The 17,155-nt window shown below is 34.1% G+C and overlaps 2 protein-coding genes across 2 annotated transcripts in view; one reads left to right on the top strand and one right to left on the bottom strand.

Annotated features, from left to right (window-relative positions):
• LOC105211886 (uncharacterized) overlaps window positions 1–4,823 on the top strand; it is a 112,740-nt gene extending 107,917 nt beyond the window's left edge. The window contains exon 6 of the mRNA XM_011183560.3: window positions 2,268–4,823. Within this exon, the coding sequence (XP_011181862.2) occupies window positions 2,268–3,565 (1,298 nt within the window). The 3' untranslated portion in view covers window positions 3,566–4,823. The remainder of the gene's footprint in view (window positions 1–2,267) is intronic.
• An 864-nt stretch (window positions 4,824–5,687) lies between these two features.
• On the bottom strand, window positions 5,688–17,114 carry LOC105211883 (telomerase-binding protein EST1A). Its single transcript, XM_054235933.1, has 15 exons — window positions 16,972–17,114; window positions 10,003–10,298; window positions 9,431–9,936; window positions 8,847–9,371; window positions 8,663–8,773; window positions 8,401–8,610; window positions 8,267–8,328; window positions 8,052–8,197; window positions 7,718–7,844; window positions 7,559–7,654; window positions 6,962–7,493; window positions 6,715–6,865; window positions 6,507–6,657; window positions 6,310–6,446; window positions 5,688–6,251 (listed from the first exon to the last, which is right to left on the bottom strand). The coding sequence occupies exons 2-15, from the start codon at window positions 10,247–10,249 to the stop codon at window positions 6,115–6,117; spliced, it is 3,138 nt and encodes a 1,045-aa protein (XP_054091908.1). The 5' UTR covers window positions 10,250–10,298; window positions 16,972–17,114; the 3' UTR covers window positions 5,688–6,114.
• Between the last annotated feature and the right edge of the window lie 41 nt (window positions 17,115–17,155).

The following is a 17,155-nucleotide window of genomic DNA, read 5'->3' as shown; positions in this document are numbered from 1 at the left end:
CATTATATATTTTGTTTTTGAATGAAACTGTTTAATATAACGAAGACTAAAATTTAAATTTAAGAGAGGTTATTAATGGGCACTAATTTTTCCAGTGCTGATTTTTCTAAACAATTCACACTTAACTAAAAATAAAACGAAATTGAATTCCATATCAAATAAATCGTGCAAAAGACTTCTATTACTCCATTTATGCATCCCCGTGTACATATGTGTAGTAGTAGTTGGTTTTTTTGCTATTTTAACTTGCCACACATGCTATTTTGTTTTACTAATTTCCCCATTTGCCGCCATTGAAATTTGGTTTAACTCGCATTTTGGTAGCTTGAAAAATTAGTGTCCATCCCGCTTAGCAATTATTGTATTAATTATCATATTTTGTGTTTTTGTTGTGTTATATAAAATATGCCTATTGTTGTATATTTAAATTAATGTACGTGTGTGTAAGTATTCTTTGTTCAGTAGTTTTAAGCTCAAAGTCTAAGTGGACAAGCCAACTCAAGCCACCGCTAAGCGCTTTTAATACTGAAAAAAATATTATTATTTTTTATTAAGCAAATGGTTAACATACGTAAGTATATCTTTTAAATGTTTGTTCAAATCGATTTAAGCTGTTTCACTTGCCAATGTTTTCAATAAAAAATGCACAAAAATCATTACATCATACTTATTATTGGGTGTACATTTTTATCTTATTTATGTGTGTGGTTCATCTATGGCATACATGGAATTGGTATAATTTACACATGCCTCCATTTTATTATTGGATTATTTTTTACATCAAAATGTTGGTTCTGGAAACATTTATATTTTTCACAAGCCACATTACATGAGCATGGGTTCAAAATTTACCGTTAACATTGTACATATCCATAAGATTCAAAGTATAGCTTAATAAATTCCCTACTCACGCAGTTTTGAGTAACTTCTGCATTATCACCCCTCTTCGTCCAAGATATTTCCAAACTTTTTTAAGAATATATATTTTGCCAAATTCGTGGCGATGAATAGATATATCGAAGAAAATTTACTTTCTTATGTGTCCACAGGTCTTCCGATATAGCTCTGTTGTTGTTATTGTAGTAGGCAAAAAATAATTAATGCAATTTTAATGAGAAATCTCTAATAACTAAGTTGTTTTGAAGAGAGATTTTAGAGAACTATGTCCTCGCAGGTGATAAAATGATTAGATTTTATACTACTTTCATTGGTTAAATGTAGTTCTCGTACTGAGGACGCAGTCGTGAATCATCTTCACTCTCTTAGTTCCGATGTATTTATTTTTATGCCAAAATCGTTTTTAGAACCTTTAGAACTGTTAACATCAAAACTCCGATCGTCACAAGTACTCGATACTCGATCTTCTTAGGAAAGCCAATCATGAAACATGTTTTGAAAAGTCGAAAAGCTTGTTCCATTCGAGCAACGGAAGAACTCTGCACTTGTATATGCTCAATAATGTATAGAAGGTTTGAATAAAATTGCTTAATCGATATTTGAGATAAAAAATCACAGAAAAAGTGTTTTTTTTTTGCGCTGAAACCCAGACCCCTCCCTTAATACAAAGTTCTTAGACTAGTTAAGTTAGTTAGGATTTTCCGAGCTTCTACCTTTCTTTGGGCTTATAATTATTCAAACATTTATTAAAAAAATTATCGATTCCAGTGGTTACTATAAATTCATCTTGCTCCATAACCTTGCCTTGCCGTATTGCACTGTAACCTTGGCAATATAAAAACAAATTTGTGGTAAAGCATATCCATTAAGAAGAAAATGTTTTTTATGTATATCTCGGGAAATTCAGGTCAAAGTTTAGTAACTCTTTACATTAGAAACTTCGGTACAAACCAGCTATAAATATCACTACATTTCATAAAAATCCATAATGTAAATAATAAAATAAAACACCTGGATAAGTTAAGAACACTCCATCACTCCGCACTATTTTAAGCACATTCAATCGGGCGAAGTATAACATACATTTCTTTAGTTCTCAGGTAAGTACATTTCCCATTTTCAATTTTTATTTTGCATTTTACTTATTTCCACTTATTATAGTTAATTTCAGTATGCGTTACTACCAATTATTTTACTAAAACGGTATAATTGAATTGTTAAAATTATAATTACTAATATTTCCAATATAAATTAGTTTAAACCTGGGTTACTGGCTAAGCTCTCTTTATATTCCCTACACCATTCATACCACATGACCATTTTATATGTTTTTATTTAATCGCTGAATATTTTTTCCATTTTCTTCGCAGGTTATCAACGTTTCTATAGAACGAGAGATCAACAACAACCACTGCCACAACCGCCAGTTGATACGGAAACACAATCAACGATGGAGGCGGCGACGCCCTTCCAGCGCAACACACCCATCTACTGGACGCTACAGAATCGTAAGCAGCAAAAGCCGCCGCCGAGCAATGTCACCTGCCGCGACGATCTCTATGCCACGCCCATAAAACGTTCCGAACGTGTGGCACGCGCAGCAGCGGCCGCCGCGCAAAATGGTGCGAACGGTTTGAACGGCGCTAGTAATCTATCGCCGATTGTGCCGCGCAATCGTAACGGTTTTCAAACATCTACGCCATCGCGCGCTGATGATGCCGCGGCACAGGCCTCGTTGAATAATTCTCCCTGTCGCCAACCGCTCAGCCGCAATCCGAATTGGGCGGATGACAATTCGCCGGAGCGCTACAACACTTGCTCGGATCGCATCGGCCACAGCAAGACCAGTTTGTTGGACTTCAAAAAGCTTTTGCTAGCGAAATCGGCCAAAACGAGTCCCGTGCAGCGGAAACTCTCTGCAGTGGAGTTATTGAAGAAAACGAGTCCGGCTAATGCAGGCGCCACAGAAACAACGCCAGCCAATAAAACGGGCGCCATCAGCGGTACACAAGCGTTGAACAGCAGCATGAAGCTGCTGGACCTAAGCGGCTCACCCAAAACCTTCGCCAATCGACGCATGCTGCGGCAAGGACAATTCGGCTCACCATCCAAAAGTTTTGCGCCCAAACTGAAGGGTGGCAACGCTGGCGGTATAGCAAATACGGTGCAGCGCACGAATATCATGTCCACCACCATACCGGAGGTCAACAGCGAGGAGGATCATTCCAGCACGGCGTCGAGCACGAACAGCTCAAACGCCAGTAATGAACACGAGCCAGCGACGACGCCGAACGCAATGACAAATGCGTCCGACAGCATTAACAGTCGCGCGTACGACTTGAAACGCAACTTCTTTCTACAAACCGAGGAAAATAACTTCATGCGCGGTGAAATGAAACCGACTTTCGGCAGAAGCAACAACACGACGTCAGCAACAGCTATAGCGGTTGCGCCTATAGCGACAGTGGCTGCTGGTGCGGCCTTAACGAACAACAAATACTACGCTGCACAGCAGCTGAGCGCCGCTAATGGCAGTCCCTTGAGGACAGCGTCGAATTTCGAAGTCAGTCGTCATTTCGCAGCGCCAACGCCAACTTCGGGTGCAACGCTGACACCGGCAGCAACTGCGGCTGTTGCGCATATGCCGGCTTTGGAGACGGCGCTCTAAGCGTGCGTTTGATAACGGTAGTACACTTATAGGAAACGAACGAAAAGCAATTTCGAAAACAATTAACGAACGTTCAACGTATTTTTTGTATACCCCGTGAGGCTTGAAGGAATTGCACAGTCAACGAGACGCGACGCGGCGCAAAGCGGAGACTGGCTGGAAAACGCTTGTTGCCAATTTTCGAAATATTTATTAAATTATATGTTTTAAATACACCCACACACACACACACACATACACAGTTAACCGTTTGCTCATATACAGTTATAAAGCTAAAATGCATATGCTTCAGCGCGCGAAGATATTCATTAATGAGAAATTGCATATTTACAATGCAACAACAAAAACGAAACGAAATTCTGTAGTATTACAGCGACATATGCATTTACATACATTTAAACAAATTAATATATACTTACATATACATATACATATTGCATATTGCATATTGAATGCATTTAAATACAGGTATTGGATAGCACTTTACAGAGCCATATATTTGAGAATCGCACCGCACAGACATCAAGCAAAAATACAAATAAAACAAAAATCAGCAAGGCATACTTTTAGGCGTTTAGCATAATATGCACTTTAAGCACACACACACATACATATATAGATATACATATATATATTGATAAACATATTGACGCGCTTGGAATTTGCAAGAAAAAATAAATTTAATGGAATTAACTGCAGAAACCTACACAAAAACAAGTATTTCAAACACAAACTAACTTTCTATGCAAAACTTATGCTTCGATTTTTGAAGTACACAGCCGCCAGCCTAAATGTTAAGTAATAATCAAGTATATGTATTATGACAAGCATACCGATACATAACTGGTCATTTAACGCTGGCCGAACATCTAACTGAGAACACATATTTATACTGTATATTTATTCTATAGCATAAGAAAAACAAAAACAAAAAATTATAAAATTATAAAATTATAAAAAAATATAATTACAAATACAAAAAAATAACAACAATTACAAAAAAAAATATAAATTATAAAAAAATAATTAAAAATTACAGAAACAGATACTTTCAATTCCTAAACGCTGAAACGATTGCCTTTTCTCTTCGTTTAAAATTAACATGAAAAATAATAATTAATATTGCTGTATTAAAAATAGTAATAAGTTTAATTAATTACTTAATTTTGGCTATATTTACGCAGAAAAATATTATATTTAAATTTTAACAATAATTATTGCAAATTAAAGCAAATAATTGTAAACAACCAGTTGCTGCTAATATTTATATAGCATATGTATGTATAAGTTTTAAAATTTGACAAACAATAATTTATTGCTATTTATAATTTATTTTCGTTTTTAAGTTTATATTAAAAATGGTTTCAAATTTTAGCATCTAATTTATAAAGCAAAGCAAATAATATTATAGCATAAAGCAATGCATAAAAGAGGAATAAATAAGCAAATATACAATACAAATACAAAAAAAAATATTATAAAACAAAAATTATGTGTTTTATTTAATGAAAAAAAGAAAAAAAAGATGTAACGGCTAACAAAAAGCTGCTTGCAGGTAAGCTTATAATAAATTATATATCAAACTGTAATTTTTTCGGGATGCAATGTTGACTCATGGAGTACGTGTGGAATGCTGCCTAACAAAATAACGCATATTTTGCTTATTGACGAAGCCATTCAGCCAGAAATAAGCTTAATCGCTGAATATGATTTTTCGATCGATGTTGACCAATTCACGACATACGACGATTCTGGTGACGCGATTCTGGTGTCAGACGCTCAATTGTTGATCTGACAGGACGATTATGACGGCCATAAATTGGACGTAGCGCTCTTAAAGTTGAGTCCACTGTCTGCGAATTTCGGTAGTAAATTTTAAAAATTTCAGAGCGGTAAAAATATGGCGTCGTTTGCCGTCCTTTTCGGTCTACTTTTGTAGCGCCCCTTTCGATAAACCCTTTATAAGCCCTTTAATGGATAAATATTTTATTTTTTTACTAGACCAATTATTTGATTTTGTTGTTAGATGCTCTCAAAAGGAAAAATAAATTGGATAAAATAAATAAAATTGGATAAATCTAGTTTTAGTTACCCACAAAGTTCACGAAAAAAAAAACTATTTTTCTGATAGCAAAATCACATTTATTGGAAGTAAGAAAATTTCACACGGAAAAGTTGTATAAAAGTTCACCTAAACCCCGATTGTACGCTTAACAAATTGTTGGTACAACCCATAAGTTTACCAAAAAAAAAAAAATAATAGAGAATGCATAGTAGTTACCTAGTATGTGTACAAATAAATCTTGAAGTATGGCTATGTATATATTAGCACCGTTAGTTGTACAAATATATATGTTTTTTTTTTTTCAATATATTTACGTAAGTGCTAAAAGTTTGTTGTATATTGTAAGTATATATGTATGTATATAAGAAATTGAATCACAAATTGTGATGCATATGTATGTATGCAAAATTTTCATTACAGAGACCGCACACACTTTTTTGTATAAACTCTTTTATATTGTAAAGAAAATGTCTGCATAGTGCTGCTAGGCATGACAATCCTTGACCCATTTGAGAAATTCACCCATCTCGCTGACAGTCAAATTGCGAGCCAAAGCTTTTACGCGCAAATTACGATCGGTGGTGATCATAACCAATTCGGTTTGTATAAAGTATTTGCCGTCTGTAAGCAGTTATTTTATAATAATATTATGAAATTATTATTTTTTCACGCTACTTACCCTTATTCGTCTCAGTGCTCATGGTTTTCGAGAGTGCAACTGCGGTGGCTAGGATTTTATCATCATTCGATACATTCTCCTCCTCGCACAAGGCAAACAACGAAGCATTGATGAATGAACCCTTAGTAGTGGCACATCTGCGGCGTAAATTATTGTAATTAAAAAAAAATATCCTTTAAAAAAAAATCGTTACTAACTTCACATTATTTTTAGCGCTACGTATGAAGTCCAATGAACGTTTGGCGCACGTGGAAACGTCGTCGTAATGATGTATGCGTTGGAATTGTAAAGAGTTTTGATAAGATTCCACTTTTACGCCCTTAGCGAGTCCATCTAATTCCTTCACAACTGTAAGAAATTATAAACATTAAAGCTAAAATATTTTAATTACTTCCATTAACCTACCAGTTAGCGGTATAACCAATATGTAACGCTTATACTCATTAATAAGCTTCTGGAAATCGTCAAGACAATCTATGAAACAGTTTGTATCCGGCATAAGATACTTCGGACGCACTTCTATGTAGAGCGTGGTGTCGACAAATTTGAGTATCTCCTGTGTAAATGTAACAAATATTAATTAACAAGTGAAACAATGCATAATCGTTAAAACAACAACAACTAAAACAAACTTTAATTGCATACAACTTACTTCCAACTTTGCACTATACATTTTCTTCACATTCGAACGCGCTTCTAATTCCTTTTTTCTACGCGATAATTGCGAAATTTGCGCATCCTCAATGCAATCGGTTTTCGTCGAGTTAAGCTCTTTGAGCGTTAATTCCGCGCTCTCGCCATTTACTACGATATTTTCACTGTTATCATCTTCATCGCTTTGCAGCGTACACAGCGCCTGCTCCATAGCACCGTTCAGCTCTTCCAATGTAAATGAGTCGTTGTGCATTAGCAATTTCTCTACATCTTTCGCGTAATGCGCATGAAAAGCGTGTATTTTTAAAATGCGTGGAAAAAACTGTTCGCTATCATTCGAGGATGGCATGACAACATTTTTATGCACACTACTGTTGTTGGTGGCGGACATGATTGGTGTAAAACCCAACAGATACAACTCCTCTTCCAACATGTAGCGTGGTGCTCTATTTATGGTCGATTCATCTATCATGCGTCGAAGGAATTCATAAAAACTCGCCCACTCTGTCCAGCAATCAATAATGATATGTCTGCGTTTGCAAAAAGGGGGGCAATATGTTAATATAAGCTTTAAAATATAATGCAGTTTACTAACTCTTCACTGCGCACTGGCTCCCATATGTCCACATTGCGCGACAACCAGTCCGTATAAATGTTTATGTATTGCAGTAAAGTATTTAGATCGGCATGACTGTGTTGAAAAAATCATTATATTAAAAGTATGAATTAAAAGTGAAGCCGCAAGGCAACTTACCACAGCATCTCGCGTTCCAATATATCCACCTTGAATGTTTTGTATAATTGATTGCACTTGCGTAGCAAAAGCCCAAGGAACTGATTACAAAAATTAAATGCATAATAGCGGATTTCACGACGTGATTCTGAAATAATTTTAATATTTTATTTTATTTAATATTTTTAATTTTTTTTTTAATAATTTTTTTATTTCATATTTTTATTTTTTTTTTAATTTTTTTATTTATTATTTTCATTTTTTTTAATTATTTTTTTATTTATTATTTTTAATGATTTTTTTAATATTTTAATTTTATTAGTGTGATTATTCAAAAAAATTATTATTCACTTACCTTTGTGCATATTGTGCTCGAGTGAAAATATATTTAATGCCACTATCTTGAGTAGGCGAGATCGTTTCATTGGAAATGGACTGCGACTTAATAAAACATTGAGTTCCGCCAATAGTTTGCGTTGCTGTTCGACAATAGACTCCATGCTGTAATAATAACGGAAAATATAAAATCACTATATAAATCACTAATAAAAACTAAATCATTTGAGTTACCCTATGCCAGTGTATAATTTTCCAATAACATACAAATAGAGCGATGTAAAACGGCGCAGCAGCTAAAAGAGGGAATTTTTGTTAACAAAATAATATGAATATTAATATTATTAAAATATGTAATATTCACTTACCTCTTCACTGGTTAAATCTTTCAGCTTCTTCTCCTCTTTTAGTGCAACACTTTTGCTTTTGTTATTGTCCGGTTCAGCGGAATGATGCAAGCGCCGTACGCCATCTACGTGTATCCAAACTTCTTTACGCATCGACTTGGAATTTCTACTGTTATTATTACGTGGGCTACCTTGATGCACCGGCGAAGTCTTTAATTCAGTCTCTTCGTACTGTAAAACAATTTTATTGTATTTAAATTTTATTTATTTCACTGAAATTTACCTTCTTACGAATCTCATCGAACAAAACTAAGAGGCTTTCACGCGCTGAATATATGGCATTGGAGGACATTAAGCTACGCATATGAAAATAAACGGCATCGAATTTCTTACGCTACGAGAGTGAAAATGTTAAATACAATTAAATACCAACGGCTAATTTAGTTCCAAAACGCGTCAAAACTTACCGCATATATGGATAGGATGGCCAATTGATTGTAGGGAATGCCATTTGTTGGTATCAGCGTCTGCGCTTGCTGATAATATTTAGCTGCGTCGGTATAGTCATTTGTTTGCAGTTCCTTAGTTTTGTAGCGACAGAGATCACCCAGACAAATGAGTAACTTCTGGGCGGCCACTTTGGCGATGAATTCAAATTTGTGCGTTGAACGTTGTGTTGGCGCTTCCTTCTCTATAGTGATATTGTTTGCTGTGTGTTTCTGATCGGTATTTATATATTTTGTATTAAGTTTCATATGCAGTTTAGTGTAGAAATCTAAACCATCGTCAATAAGTAAAAGCAAACGATTGTGTTTACCATCAGCAGCTGTTAATTTGCTATTTGATATGAAATATTCGCGCACATTATAGTACAGCAACTTCCAAAAAAATGTGTCGATTTTCTGTTCACAGCATAATTTCAATTGTTGCAGCAACAGATTTGTGAATATATTTTGTAACTCCAAACGAGCTTCATTAAATTCCGGCCAATTCTGATATATAAATAGAAAAAATTAATATAAAGTTAGCTTGTATTATGCAATCAATTTACCTCAATTACTTTATTTTGCTGTATGAACGATGTAACTTTTTCGTAAAGTTTTGGTAGCTGTTCAACATATTGTATGCCAGTGAGCATATCAAACCAAGGAGGTGGTTTCAGTTGTCGTTGCAATTGACGTGCGGGGGATTTGGTTAAAATATTATCGTCTTTCGTGTACTGATCATTTATTTGATGCATGCGCGCCGTTGTTTTCTTACCGTTATCTCGGCATGCATTTTTTTCATTACAGTTCTTACTTTTTTCTGCAGCAATTAATTGTACATGTTTGGTATCGTTTAAACGCAGTATTCCTGGTATTGAACTATTGCTGACATTTGAGTTTGTAGTTGGAGTTGCACATTTTATATTATTTGGTTTGCTTTCAACTGATTTCCCGCTGGTTTCCAAAACGGGCACAGTTTCTTTTCTTAAATTATTTTTGTTTAGAGTCCTGGTACTGGGCGCACTTTTTTGCAAGAAAAAATCAATGCTCGTAACATCTATGGCGCCGTTTCCTTTATAAAAACAAAATTTATACTATTACATTTTATTTAAAGAAATATTTTAAATTCATGGCCCACCTTGCTGGTTAGCAATACCTGTCGTATTCTGCTTTTGCAGAAAACGCCTAGATATCTTATCATTATCATCATTTTTTGCGCCTCCCTTGGACGTCGAAGGTTGACCGCTAGAACTTTGCCTTGTTGTATCAACAACTGTTACCAATGAGTTATCGCCGACATCTTCAACGAGCCTCTGTTGCAGTCGCTTGGGCAGATTCCTTATTATCGATATATCATTTTGTTCTCGCGCTCCCTTTTGATTCATATTTTAATTTCAAACTTTCCACCAACCACTGCATTTATTTCGGTTTAATCAGAGAACGTGAATAATAGAGAAGGTTCATGGTGTGCCGATTGTCAAAGTGGTCCTCTTTTCGCAGGGGTACTCGCCAAGATGAGCGTGTTTCACCACAGAAAATTATTAGCGTGTTTCACCACTGGTTTAACATCAGCGCACTCGAAAATAGCAGAATTGAGCGGTTTCGGTGTTAAATGAGAAAGAGCAGGCCAATGTATGAATAAGAGAGAGCAAAGCTGTTATATATATACATGCAGGTGCTTTTTGATTGGAAAAGTTCTTGTATATTATATGCTTTTTCTAAATATTTTCTAATAAATATGAAACTGGGGAAATCGCGCCAAAATGACAGTAGAAAAGAGATTTATCAACGGAATTTTAGTTCCAAAGCAATTCAGTTCCAAAGGAATTTTGCTAAGAATACAAGTGCTAATCGTTTCGCTATTTTAATATATTTAAATTTTTATAAAAAAAATGTCAAAAAACGTAAGAAAGTGTCGCGTTCGCGGATGTGATACAGATTCGGCAGAAAGATACTTTTCTTTCCCCAAAAATGAGGAGGATTTTAGGAAGTGGGTGGAAAACTTACGGATCCCACCAACGTTGGATTTACCCACCCGCAATGCATTTGTATGCATTAGGCACTTTGAGAAAAGTGCACAGGGTGTGAAAAAGTTGAAGGCGAATGCAGTGCCCACCCTGAACCTTGGTAAGTTTTTGTTTATTTATGAATGTAGCAAGTGTGTGCGTGCACAAAAAGGTTGTTGAATGTTTGAATTTGAATTTGAATATTTGTAGATATTTTTAAAATTACCAAATATGTGAAAAAATTAAACTTAAATTTGTGCGTTTTGTGATTTTTACGTTTATGGCAAAATATTAAAAATATATAAATGATTTTGTGAATATATGGTATGTGTAGATATGTATGATGTATAATTGTGTGTATATGCATATGAGTGTATCTATTTACTATAGGCTAAAACAGCGGTTGGTAGCAAGTTTAAACAGTTGTGTTAATAAAAATAGCAGTGTACATTTACGCATAGCGAAAACTTTTGGGTTTTCATAAAAAAGTGAAATTCAATATATAATAATAATATATATCGGGTGATCCATGTAGAGGTACTTTTTTTGGGCCGGTCGAATCATCGGTCCATATTTCCGGTGAATACGTAACAGTGGCGACGGTTATCGCGTCATGATAACCAAATATTTGATGCCTGATGAAAGCTAGTGATATCGGCGACGATGAATGGATTTATTGAGAGAAGATTTTGGATTCAACAGATGGACCATCTGAAACGTAGCCACAGCCAACATTTGAAAAGGATAATCATTAAACAATAAATAACAATGAATGTAATTTCGATTGATAATAAACATTACCCATTAAATTTGAATTTTCTGTGTTTTTTCTTAAAAAAGTAGGAAACCTCGAAATGGATCACCCTTAATAACATATTAATAAGCGTTAATATCCTTTTGCAAAAATATCAGTTTTTAAATTCACTTAATAACCAAACATTTCAATCGTATATAAAATAAAACAATAATTCAACTTTAGTCAAATAGGATTTGTTTCGAATATCTGATAGATACATATATTTGCAATTGAATTTGTTGATATGCGTGTACGAAATTACGATAGATATATTTAACTACAGTGTTGTTTAAAATGAAAGCACCCTCTAGTGTGTTTATTAAATTTGCATATCTTGAAAATAATTGTCAATTATTATTATTTATATGTAAGTTTTGTAGATGTTTTTATATAATATATAGGATATATAATTATTATTTTTATATAATGTATGTATATACATATAACTGACCCGTAGTTTTGCAATATTAAATAGGCTATGATGACCCACCGAAACATTTGTGGACTGGTCCTCTTCAACGTAGAAGCTGCTGCATTAGCAGTTGCAAATCCAAGGTGAATAGGGTGCTGTACCAGTTCCCGAATAGAGAAGATGTTCGACAAAGTTGGGCAAAGGCTTGCAACTTAAATGTGTCGCCATCTGATGCCTTGCATATCTGTCAAAATCATTTTGACCCCCAATATGTCACTAGGTATAAACTTCTGCCTGGGGCTTTCCCTTGTTTAAAGTTAGAGCAAATACTAAATCATAGCTCGTCTAGTACTGACTCTAATTGGGTGTGCCCGCCCGTCACAAAAACATATATTCGAACGAAAGTAGATGTAGGAGAGGACGATATGACATTAAAAGAATTCGAGGAATTTTCTATTTTAGAAGATAATAGGTTAGGACTAGGACCCCACAATAATGAAGTAGGCTTTGAGGCTTTAGACAGTCGGGAGCGATTTGCTAGGTCGGCACGTTACTATCAGACTAATACGCTAAAATTAAATAAAAAAATCGAAGAGTTGCAGCAAATTATTCAAAGTCTGAAAAAAAAATATGAAGACCTTAAATTAAATTCAATAGTTGCGGATAAATCTTCAAGCGAAGACGCTGTTACATTCGCGAGGATGATCGTCACCAAGCGCACTTTCTTCAGTGACAAGGAAAAAACATTGGCACAAAATGTTAGTTATATGTCCAACAAATGTTATAATTTCATGCGTGACGATTTAGGTTTCGCTTTACCGAGCAAGAGTTCTCTTTTGCGATGGCGCCCAATTTCATATGTTGTCCCTGGTTTAGATGCCAATGTTATGAAAAATTTAGACAAAATTGTCAAAAATATGTCCGATCTAGAACGTAACTGCGTTCTCTTATTTGACGAAATAAGTATCAAGTCCGATCTTACTTACAACAGAGTTAGGGATGTAATTGATGGGTTTGTAGATTTAGGAGAAGGCCATCGTGAAATGAAAATAGGAAATAAGTGTTTATTTTTCATGGTTAAGGGGCTGTCTTCAAATTGGAAATATGTGTTTTCCTATTACATTACTAAAGGTGGTATTCTTACCAAAGCTTTGGCACCTATTTTAATTAACAATATCGCAGCACTAAAATCTATTGGCCTCAACGTGAAGGCTCTAGTCTGTGATCAAGGTTCTTCGAATGGTTCTATTTATAATTCTCTTGGAATTAGCGAAGAACACCCTTATGCAATGCACGAAGGGTCGAAAATTTACTGCATATATGACTATTGCCATCTAATTAAGTCCGTCCGTAATACACTCATGAAATTTGATATTTCAACCCCAGATGGAATAGCTAGTTTCAATGTCATTAAAACATTATACTCTATCGATAAAAATAACGTCAATTTCAAAATATGTCCAAAATTAACTGAGCCCCATATTTATCCCAGCGTCTTCGAAAAAATGTCTGTAAAGCGTGCCACCCAGGTCTTAAGCAATTCCGTCGCTTCAGGGATTGAATTGGCCTTAAGCAAAAATCTGTTAGGCTCCGACGAATATGTATTAAAGTGTGCGAAGCCTACCCAATTATTTGTGAAAAAGATGAACGACCTCTTTGACGATTTAGACTCGAAAGTATTTCATCACAAAAATCCATTCAAATGTCCGTTAGCTAAGAATGATTCAAGTAAGGTCCAACGCCTATATGATTACATCAGGTATTTGAAATCACTTAAACTTCCGAATGGTGCTAAAGTCAGGTGTATTAAGGGGTTTTGTATCACAATTAGTGGTATGATTAAATTGTGTCAAGAGCTATTTCAAAAACAAGAAGAATTAAAGTTTGTATTCTTGGGTAAATTGAATCAGGATGCGTTGGAAAATTTTTTTTATAGAGTCCGAGCAAGTCAGGGAATAAATACCCACCCAAGTGCCAGTGAGATTCAGTATATAGTTGGACGTTTAATTTCGATGAAAATTTTGAGGAACCAGTTTGTTAATAAGGGTGGTAATTGTCAGGATGATGACGACATAAATTTAGATTGGAATATAGGCCCCGAAGATCGTCATCTAGAGTTACAGGGAACCGAACAGGAATGTGAGCAACTAGCCATTGAGATAAATATTTCTGGCGAAAATTTTGTTGAGGAGGATGACACAGCAGACGTCCACATCAAGCGATATTACACAGGCTATGGTATATACCAGAAAATTTTGTGTAAAATCCATTGCGAAAAATGTAAAAGTGCAATGACGAAGACACAAAGCGACCTTACGCTTTATTCGGAGGCTCTTATCAAAGCCAAAAACTACAAGGAAGACACCGATTTACGGCTTGTCAATCCTGACGATAGGGTCTTCGAAGTGTGTCGACTTCAAATGATGTGGTACGTCAGGCTCTTCAACAAATATGCGCATTATTCGAATGTTCGGAGTTTAATGTTGTCCGCAATTAAAGAAAAAACCGAAAAAGTTTTCCCTCAGTGGTTTTCGGAAACCGATGAGTGCCTTGACCATAAAATGAAATTGTTAGAATACCTAGTGACTGTCCTTTTATATAAAAATTCTAAATGGTTATTGACAGAGGAATTAGACAAGGAACGACATCGGAAGCGCGTTGACAAACAGAACAAACTTTAAAATGTTGCAAGCCTTAACCCTATGTTTTAAGAGCATCTTACTTTCGGGTAAGTAAACCTAACGAAATGAGAACAATTACATTTTTTTAATTATTATTTTTATCTTTATTCAATTTACAGGTTTTTTTTATTTTCAGCCTCTTTTCTTCTATTTTCAGTTTTCTCTTCTATTTTCAGGTTGTTCTATTTTCTTCTATTTCTTTTTTTATTTAGCACATATGTACATATGCATCTGAGCCTAGCTTTTTTAAACACAAATGTTGATCTTAATCAAGATGGATTAAGTTGTGTTTAAAAAAGCAGGTGAAAGTAAATGACTTGATTTAATTATTGAGTCGTGTGAGAAATTTCCATTTTAACAATGGGAAATTTCGCAATTCAGAAATGCATTTTTAATTTTTTTTTATTTTAAATATTTTTATTTCTATGTAAATATGTAATTTGTAAATATAAATTTTATATTAATTTAATATATTTGAATTTAATTTTATATTAATTTAAATCGTAATATAACCATAAAATATATAACAAAATATTTAAATGCAAATAGATGAAAATTGTATCTTTTAATCTTAATATAACTATAAAATAAACAACAAAATATTTATAAATAAATGAAAATTGTATATTTTATCTTAAAACAATAAAAATGTCTTTAATTTCCAGTATATGTACATATGTATGTATATTAACGGCATGCAAATATGCGAACATACAAACATTTGTATAAACGTACATCGCATCGCGTAATGTGCAAAATCAACCCCTATTCAACAACTCGAACGCATATGGAAATATGTATATGGGCGTGTGAATGTTCAACAGCATATTGAAATATTCGTACATGTCCATATGTACGTATACAGTATTTGTCCAATAAATACGAACGAAGAGAAAAAATGTGCATAGTTCTAATTTAAATCATTAATATAAACATAAATATTTTTGGAAAAAAATTATATAGTTTATAGCCTATTATGTTTGCTTAAGTTTTTGAAATAAAAGCGAATGGAGTTCTACAATCGAATATTGTGAAATAGGAATTATTAAAAATATTAAATGTTTGCTCTCGTTCATAATTTATTGGACAAGTACTGTATTTTCAGACAAATATGCAAAATTACAAAATCAAAGAAATATTGAATATTGAATTGTAAATCGTCAAATATGCTATGTTGTCACTTTTGTTTCTAGGTTTTTGCGGTGTTGTCACTTTTGCTTTCAGGAAGAACTGAAGAAAATTATTCAATTTATGATTTTTGTCATCGTCGCGAAAAGACGTTTGTGGACATGCGTATGCGCGGGGAGATGTGTATGGCATTTGAGTTTATGAATGAAGCTACTTTGCCATGTTGAATGTGCGCATGCGTTGATGAATGAAAGTGTTTTTGTTGTATTTACTATAGAATTTGTCTTCGTCGATTAACTGGCATATTAACTTGTGATGCTGGTCATGCGGCTTAAAAAGGTAGTTGTTTTTGTAGAACAATGCTTTTGATTTTTTCTGATGGTTGACAGACATACAAGTGTGCGCATACATATATGTATGTATATATGCAGGACTTTTTGCTAATGGCTAAATTGCTTACATGTGCATGCAAATATGTTTGTAAGTTTATGTATGCTTCACTTTTTACAAACATATGTATGTATGTAAATATATTGCGCACGTGCTCTTTACTGATAAGTTATAATGATATAATTTGCACGTAAGTGCATATATATTGAGTATAATATGTAAATAATTTTTATAAAAGTACATACATATACCATATTATAAAAAATTACAAATGTACATATGTACATAGTTTGGTCCATAAGTACATTTTGAAAATATGTATAACATATCTACATATTTTGGTCTATAAGTACATTGTGCCTAAAAACAAGCCTTTAAATGCAAAATTTAATTGAAATGTAATAAATTATATATGCATTCATAAATATATCAAAAATAAATATATCAGCATATATGTACATACATACATTTGAAAACATATAAGCCAAAAGCCCAGCACACGACAAGAGAATCGATGTTAATGTCTGAGTATATTTTTCATTTAATGCTCAGTTCTGTAAACGTGGCACTGTTAAAATTTCTCCTTCCGAGCTGGCTGAGGTGAAACACGCTCATCGTGATTTGTTAGATTTTGACAATTCACACGCTGGTCCGCAATTGGACCTTCTCTATATTACACGTTCTCTGGTTTAATTTGCGCGCAATTAAGATACGAATAATCCAATTTTTCTCGCAACAATTCCACGCGTTCATACAAAAATTGCAATTGGCAAAATATGTATGCGCACATAATAAAATGTCAAATAATTACGATTGGGATGGCACTCACTCACTGGCCCACTCGCAAAATAATCGATAACCAAAAATGCTACTAGTAT

Source organism: Zeugodacus cucurbitae, chromosome 2, assembly GCF_028554725.1.
Source record: "Zeugodacus cucurbitae isolate PBARC_wt_2022May chromosome 2, idZeuCucr1.2, whole genome shotgun sequence".
In the NCBI taxonomy this organism is placed as follows: domain Eukaryota; kingdom Metazoa; phylum Arthropoda; class Insecta; order Diptera; family Tephritidae; genus Zeugodacus; species Zeugodacus cucurbitae.
This window is presented reverse-complemented; position numbering and strand designations above follow the sequence as displayed.